Source organism: Cynara cardunculus (genome assembly GCF_001531365.2).
Source record: "Cynara cardunculus var. scolymus isolate 2C chromosome LG 3, CcrdV1, whole genome shotgun sequence".
Taxonomy (NCBI): domain Eukaryota; kingdom Viridiplantae; phylum Streptophyta; class Magnoliopsida; order Asterales; family Asteraceae; genus Cynara; species Cynara cardunculus.
The window spans coordinates 1,470,769-1,479,457 of record NC_037530.1 but is presented as its reverse complement, the minus strand read 5'-3'; the positions used below and the strand labels follow the sequence as shown (position 1 = coordinate 1,479,457).

Sequence of the window (8,689 nt, the reverse complement as noted above, 5' to 3'; positions counted from 1 at the left end):
AATTAAATTATAATAAAAAAATTGAATTAAAGAAATTACAAAAAAAATCAAATAGTTAATTCGATACTAATATTGATACATTTATTTTCGAAATTTTATGATATTTTCAAATTTATAATTTATTCAAAAATAAAAATATCATCTATTTTCTCAAAACTACATAAAAACGTATAACGTATTATAACATCTACAGAGACGAAATAAAAAAAACGCTGCATTGCACGAATATCCTTCTAATTTAATTAAAAAACACCCCTAGATAGATTTTCTGGCTCTGTTTCTACATGCCATACACAACTATATCATTAAGGGGTGTTTGGGATTGCTTATTTAAAACAACGTATGTTTTTCTACAAAAGTACTTATCAACTTATTATAAGTTAGAATAATTTAACTTTTTCAAAAACTTCTTATTACCGCTTTGACACCGGTATAAGTTGTTTATCCAAACACTCAAAAGTGTTTCTTACCGGTATCACATCGGAATAAGTCAATAAGTTGTTTTTATAAGCAATCCCAAACACCCTCTTAAAATATTATAATTCTATTACAAGATACATGAACCAACACAACAAATATCATATCACATTTTGTCATACATGCTTAGCGGTACATCCTGCGTACTTTACGTTATAATTGTTGTTTTCATATTTGATTTGTCATGAAAATGTGTTTTTTGTAAACTTTGGCATTTTTCAAGATAATGGTGTGATCTGATCTTGATTCTGAAGTAAAGAATTGGATGTTCAACAGTTATTCTAGATTTGAACGTGTTTATAAGTTGATTGTCAGATAATTTAGCACGAAATTGAATTGATAGCATTAAAAAGTTGTATATATACAACCAAATGGTCTTTGACCTAACGGTATGTGAGTCATTGACCTCCTAAAAAGTTGAGGATCAAACTTCACCAAACATGAAAAGAGTGTGTGAGTTTATTTATTCTATTTGCCATATACACATATGCAAAATATATTCATGATCGAAATTTTGAACTGTTGATTAGAAATACTGAATTTTTTTCATGTTAATTTGGGCATCAAATTAAGTAGAATAAACTATTTTTTAAATATATTTTCATCTCTTTGATTTATCATCTTTTTTTCATTTCTCTGACTAAATCTGTTAAAAAATCATTTAAATCAGGGGCAAATTAGTCTTTTTAAACCATTTTTACCATTTCCCCTATTTTTTTTTATCAAATAATATATTGTAGAGTAAATTACCTTTTTTGTACTAACCTAGACATTCAACCGTTATGTGAGCCGACTAATCATAGGACAACCAACTGTTTTGCAGGTAATCCGGAGTCAACGCATTATATGGTCGCCTCTTATTCTCTTAGGGACTTTCTTTCCGCTAGGTGTGTTGCTGCTACTATTGGAAGCCAGAAACTGAATTGGTTAAGTCAAAACTTTAGCATTTATAACGAAGCCACTCCAACGATGAATTTGAACTCTTAACAAATAGGCCATGATCTAATAGTCGGAACACATTTGTTTCCCTGATACAGTGCTCACATAACGGGAGATGGCGACTAGGGTTTCAAAGTAGGAGATAAATGAAATCGTAACCCTAATTCACTAAAGAGGCTTTTTGAAGTGAGGCAAAAGTTTCATCTACCACCATCAAATAGGGTATAGAGAGCCCAGAACCCTAATCCCGATTAGGGTTTCCCCTCATCAAAATTTTCATCTACTACCATCAAATGGCCTGCAATCATCAGTTTTCATCGACAAATCTTATCTCTAATCAATCAAGTCTCACTGCCTGATGATTATTCTGTAACTCAACGGCTTATTCGTTCAGCTTAATGGCCTCAACGGCTTATTTGTTCAGCCATACATGAGTGTTTCTTTACAGCTTAAATCGTTAATCCATTACACCAAAATGGCTATATGGAATAAGCCATGACCCCCCTTTTCCCATTAAACCATCTCCAAAATGCTCTCTCAAATATGAAAAACCAAAATACAAACCTGAAGATGTTTAAGAAACCTTTAAAAACTAGATTTGAATCTGAGATTTTTTTGTTTAAAAAACCTCAAGACATTCAAAGAGTAAACCTGCAGAAACCACAAAAAACTAAAGAGTATAAACCAAAATACAAACCTGAAGATGTCGATTTCGTCTCGAATTGGTTTTCTGCTCGCTGAAAACACAGAATCATGAACCAGAAAGCAAATTATCCCCCAAAAACTCGTTTTTTCCGCAAAAATATGATCAAGAGTTTTATACAAAATAAAAAACAAAAGAAGATGCACAAGAATTGTATGACCATATCCAAAAGCTGCAGATGATAATCTGAAAACCACAAGTTTAAAATTGCATGTCATTATTAAAATGCTAGAAAGATACATCAATCTATTTCCTCCTCTAATTCTTCCATGTATATAAGAAGGGTTTCACTGTATGTTCAACATAGTACACCACCTCCGATTCTTCCCCCTGTCCAAATTCACATTAAATATACCTTTAGATACACGATTGTAACCATACACAATTAAGTCAGGGTGCATTTGGTACGAGGGTCAGTATAGAACAGGTCTGAACAATTAGACTCAGTGACACAAAAATGAACTTTTTTCTGCCCCACCAAAATGGGTGGAACAAAAATCCGTGAGATGGGACAAGTTTGGTAAATTACTAACTACCTGTGTCAATGGGTAGAACAAAAGTCCGTGAGATGGGACAAGCTTGGTAAATTACTAAACTACCTGTGTCGATCCAGTTTTGTAAGCGTTACATAACTAGAGAATGTTTAAGGAACATTCTACAAAATTCAAGTTGATTTGGAAATAACAAACCAACCAGAATCTAAACACCTGAAGGAAATATTTAGATATTAAAAACTATTTAGGGCAAAAAAAGAACTATTGTTACTGAAAATAAGTTAGACTGAATTTAAGGTTTGAGGAAATAAAACTATCTAAACCATAAACTAAATATGCACAAACAGGAAGTATAGATATGGTTGACAAGCATTTAAATGAAAATTGGACACTCTGTGTTTATGGTTACCATTATCCTAACACCGTTTAGGGTTTTAGCAAATTGTCACATGTGAACACACAACATCAACTCCAAAGTGAGTCATGGTGCAAGATTCATGGCAGGCCGCATGCTATTTTCCAGACAGAAAGTAAAATAAATAGAAGTGAATCTAATTCAATTGAATAGATATCTTAACAATTTATGACAAGGCAATTTATGGCGGTAGCAATCGCCAGCATCATGACAAAAAGGCACATACAATGTTGTCAATATGGTGACAAGTCATTTATTAAGTGTGATTTACATGTATATGCATCATTATCTGGTAATTCAACTGTGGAGCTATAGCGGTGGTTTAGCGGTGCTACAGTGGTTCTCGGTGGTCAAGAATATACAGTGGTCAAATAGACAAATAGCAGTCATTAGGGCCACTATTTACCGCTATCTACTGCTATTTTTTACTGCTAGTACAATTAGTTCTTTCATGACCTTTACAAACTCTATTACTATATTGCTTGTGAGGGCCTTGATTTGTTTTACTTTACTAGATATGTATTAGACATATTTACATATACAGTATATTATGTTCTTTGCTTCTTTATATATAGAGAGAGATTGGTATTTATTATACTAGTTTTTTTACTGCTATACCACCATTTTACCAAATACGATGAACCGCTATACTGAATCATGGTCCGGTCGTGATTTCAGAATATGACCGCGTTAACTACTTAATTCATTATATTGACAAACTACACATTGCTAACTGACGTAAAGCGTTTGCTTCATAAAACAGTAAGAATCAATTTCAAAACTAGTTTAGATCAGAATATCATGTCAAAATCAAAATTTAAGTCACAAATAAATTAATTTTCAAAATAAAAGTAATATTATTACATATTGTATATTGTGCATAAAATATTGTACATTGCTGACTGTTGTACTATTTTGAATTGGGCCAAAAAGTAATAAAGAAAGAATGATCAAACTGAATGTAATGAATAGCACAAAGTTTTAGATAAAGTCAATACATGTGAGCAGCGAACATACAAGGGCAGTAACTAGAATCAAAATACATGTGACAATTAAATAACAACCAAATACACGGAGTTCACTGCTGCTGTAAACAGTGCTAATAGAGAAATTAATAAATTAATTAAACAACTAAAGAAAACTAAATAATAATGAACAAATAGATGTTACTTAGAGCTGTCTTTCGCAGTCTTCTACAAGTGTACTAAAAGAATCTATCCTTTTACAAGTTATCAAGCAACCTTTAAAATCCTTAAGCTAAATTTTTTATTAAATGATTCTCAACAAACTACCATCCATTCATCACCACAAATTATAGCACAGAAAACAAACCCAATTTCTATTTGAAGAGACATCAAGTACAGCAATGATTAAAAAAGAAACCACATGTCAGAAAACCATCATCCATCACAATCACATGGGTTAGGCAAAAACAGACTCGTAGCATGTTGTCTGGATCTAGATTCATATAGATTGAGAACACTGTTTGCCACTTTTAAATGCAGTCAAAATTGATAGAAATGTGTAGATTTTATTTCTTATTTGTTTGCTATGTTCACCAAACACTAAACCAAACCAAACCAAACCAAACCACACCACAGTTACCCAATATATCCCACTAGAAAATAGAATCTGAGGGGTAGGATGTATTTAAAGGCGTAGTCAAAAAATACAAGAAAAATATTGCACAAGCAGGCAACAAGAACAGTAAACAATAAACAGTAAAACGAGGTACTAAAACTAGATCCCCTTAACCATCCCCTCATCAACATTGCTTCTTTTTATATTTCACAATGTTTTACCAATAATCAAACGACCTAACTCAAGATGTTTTAACGTTATCAACCATAGAAATAGGAATTTTAGGGGAACATTTAATAATGCACAAATAACTCAAAATTTTCTTTTTTTATAGCTTCAAGATCCTTTAAAATGAGGATGTAGGCATTTACAGTTTGGAGATTATTTGGCACTAAAGACTTCTTGTAAACTTGTTCTATTTCGGGGAGGTATCTATCTCACTCCCATAATAGTAACCTCCCTAAATACAGACCAAATACTCTTGTTGTATACACATTATTCTAGTTGATTATCTCTTTCCAAGGTTTTGTCTTCATTGCCGAAGCAAAAGGTAGATGGGTCTTTTGCTTCACTTGCATTGGGCTTGCTAAGAGCAACTCAACCAGAGAATGGAAGCCGATACAAGATATAATTTCTGATTTTTAATAGTGGACGTCTATGATAATATTCTATATATTTCATATTGTTAGAGCATTGTATTTTCACCTACATGGAAACAGGTTCTCCTTAGCATTTTAATATGTAATAAAATTCCCAAAGTTTCAAAGTCGATGAATGAATATTCACAAGTTGTGTATTTTAGCATTGAATTATTTGCCCTAATTTATTGCCTATCCCAGATCATGATTCATTCCCATTGGTTGACAACATGGATCCTTAGGTACTACATTGATCCAAAAATTTATTCAGATAGATTATTCATTCCCACTTGGTTGACAGTAAGGATCCCTAGGTACTACATATATCCAAAAATATATCGATATTTAATATAACACTAAAAGTCCTAATATACTTTGTACTTCCCAAGATATCGACTTTCATTTTCTTCCAGCATCACTAGTAGAAAAAAATACCATTCGCAATTGACCAAGTTCTAAGTGATCTTGCAGAAGTTTCACAAACTAAAGCTTCAAATAGGCTTTTAAATATGAAACATTTATCTAAGCACCTTCTAATTCTAGGAAACAAGTCAAGTGAGGGATCAAAGAGGCAACTCCAATGATAATTTCATTCTTGCACAACCATGACATCAGATAGACACATACGACAGATAAAATAATAAGCAAACATCGAATATAAAACCAAGCACATTCTCACAGACCTGTCTTTAGTCAAGATCTTCTTGTCTAGCCTGACCACCACTCCCCTGGTTGGCATCTCCTGAATTGTTGTTCCCTGCTCCACTGTTGCTCGTCTCAGCAGGTGTACTGTAAGCAAAAGGCCAAGGCAGGTTTATCCTAAACCTCCTCTCCGCAGTCCTTGGTGTCAGAGGATTATCCTGAGAACCACCAACAGACGCTGCAGCACCTGAACCACTACCACCGGTAGAAGATTGTCGAGACCTATTCTCATAATCCGGATCATCCGTAGGTAACTCATACCGACAAACGGGACAGGAGTTATGCAGCTCCAACCATGGAATAATACAATCTTGATGGTAAATGTGTTTACATGGCAACTGCTTTGCCTCCTCATCAAGTTCAAAACTGTCTTTACAAACTGCACAATCGGAATAATCTGATTCCAACAACTCATTTGTGATCTTGATATTAGGAAGGTTTTGAACCGCTGATTTTGACGCAGGCGGTGTGCCGTATCGATTAGGATCATTTTCAGCGAGTTGTTGGATTAATTGTTCTAATCCAGGACCAATAAAGTAATCGCCGAGATTTGACGGAAGACGAAACCCCGAAGGATCTCCATCCATGTTGTTTTCAATCACAAACTGAATATTCGCCCCACCTGCTCGTAAGGTATTGAGATAATTTTGAAGAAATGCAAACGGATTAAACTCTCCAGGGTTCTGAACGCCTCCAGGTCGCGACATCGGACCACCGAAAAGAGCCGAGAGATCATTAGGATTCTGGAACTCGCCACTCGCACCACCGCCGGCGCGAGAGTTGGTGGAGAAGACGAACGGAAAACCAGAAGAGAAGGAAGCGAAAGGAGAAGCATCTTCGAAGGCGAGGAAAGGATTTGGGGTCGGGCTAGGGTTAGGGTTTTCGTATTCCTCGAGGAACCCGTCGTTACAATTGGGGCAAACGAGTTCGGAGGAAGCGGTAGCCGAAGGTCTAATAGAAACCGTACGGTTGCATTGGTAACAGAAGTATAGCTGTGGTGCGGCACCATCGCCACCACCACCACCACCGGCGCCGCCGCTGTAGACTCCTTCTGACATCGTGGTGTGTAATAAGCGGCGCGTGTTTGGGCTTTTTGTTAACTTCTCTTTCAGACTTTAAAAACTTTTCAAATAGAGTGAATTACATTTGTGGTCCCTATGGTTTATTCAAATTCCATATTTGGTCCCTAAAATAAACTATACTAATAGTTCCATTAAAAAGCAGTCTCTAATCGTTAAAAGATGAATTTTGTTAGGCAAAATTTTTTTTACCTCTTAATGGTTCTAAAATCCTCTGAATGATTTTGCATCATGGGTCTCCTTTAACCATTCAGCTAATATTTCACTGTAAACAATTATATTTCATTTTGCACTATATTATTAAAGTAATAAAACAATATTTTTTTTCTTTCATATGTAATCATTTTTTTTAAGAATTCTCCAAATTTGGAGAATTTCACCCTCTCTTTCATACCTTATTCATTTTGAATAAGGCTTTAGGGAATCTGTTAAAGCAAGAATTCCAAAATCATCATTTTGGAAAATCTGTTAGAGATGTTCTTAGCTAACAGTCGTTAGGAGTATGGGTGCTCAAAAATCTGATCAACCCAACACGAAATAACTCAACTCGAAGCAACCCGATGTCTAACCGAATTGTAAAATTTTCAAATTGTAAATATTGTGTTACTATTATTTGAACTCAACCCAATCCGATGAACCCGATATTTTTATATTTCTTGGATTTAATATGATTGTTGAGTTTCTATCAATATATACATTAGACGGTTACATTATCACGTACCATCCTCATATACACATATTTCTAATCTATTATCCATCTCTGTATAACTCATTTGTATATATGTTCAGTAACTGTGAACATATATATGTAAATTGAAAAAATTAATTGAATGTGGTATGCGCAAGATTTAAAAAGTATGGATAAGTTATGTTAAATGGTTGATGATGAAAAGTAAATTATGAGGAGAGAAATAACATATTTAAGATTAGAATAATATTTTAAGGTACCAAAGTATCAATCCGACCAACCTGACCAACCCGTACGATTTGGATTGGGTTGAGTTACACTTTGGTTTGTGTCGGGTTGGGTTAAGATTTCTCAAACTCGAAAACACTAGATTGAGTTGTTCAAATGTCTTCAACATGATCAACTCAACACATGAAACACCCCTAATTACGAGAGACAAATTAGTCTTTGAACAAACTGTAACAACCTAAAATATAATTCACTCTAAAATTAACTGTGATTCACATAATTTTTTTTCTACTAAATTATTTTATTATAAATATTTCAAGCACCGATTAAGGGGGTGTTTGGGATTGCTTATCGGAACTGCTTTTTAACTTATTTCAGTCTGGCACCGGAGATAAGTTATTTTAGAATGTTTGGGTAAAAAAAAAACTGCTTATACCGGTGCCAAACCGGTAATAAGCAGTTTTTGATAAATTAATCCTTACTGACTTATGAAAAACAACTTATCACCGATTTATCATTTTAACCCTCTTTTAATTTATCCAAACATCATATACGTCTCATCATCATCATCCCTTCCTCTCATCATCAATATCCCTTGCCCTTCATCGTCCTCCATCGATTCCTCCAAACAAATCGATACCCTAATCCTGCTACAAACAGATTGATAACCTCACGATTCCTCCAAACATATCAATATCCTAACCCTGCTACAAACAGATCGATACCCTAACGATTCCTCCAAACA

General features: G+C 34.2%; 1 protein-coding gene across 3 annotated transcripts; it reads right to left on the bottom strand.

The window, feature by feature from the left end:
• Positions 1–2,050: 2,050 nt before the first annotated feature.
• On the bottom strand, positions 2,051–7,032 carry LOC112510274 (E3 ubiquitin-protein ligase RING1-like). 3 transcript variants are annotated; one of them, XR_003068913.1, is made up of 3 exons: positions 5,931–7,032; positions 2,719–2,826; positions 2,187–2,449 (listed from the first exon to the last, which is right to left on the bottom strand). XR_003068913.1 is itself a non-coding variant. In XM_025115636.1 (2 exons), exon 1 carries the CDS (start codon positions 7,005–7,007, stop codon positions 5,937–5,939), a length of 1,071 nt encoding a protein of 356 aa, XP_024971404.1. In that variant the 5' UTR covers positions 7,008–7,032; the 3' UTR covers positions 2,051–2,153; positions 5,931–5,936. The 3 variants fall into 3 exon arrangements, 2 of the variants coding, with proteins under 2 accessions (XP_024971404.1, XP_024971403.1); XM_025115636.1 differs by lacking the exons at positions 2,187–2,449; positions 2,719–2,826 and adding an exon at positions 2,051–2,153; XM_025115635.1 differs by lacking the exon at positions 2,719–2,826.
• Between the last annotated feature and the right edge of the window lie 1,657 nt (positions 7,033–8,689).

What these genes read in the sequence shown, in the direction of transcription:
- LOC112510274 (XM_025115636.1), bottom strand. Translation starts at nt 7,007, where the DNA reads ATGTCAGAAGGAGTCTACAGCGGCGGCGCCGGTGGTGGTGGTGGTGGC.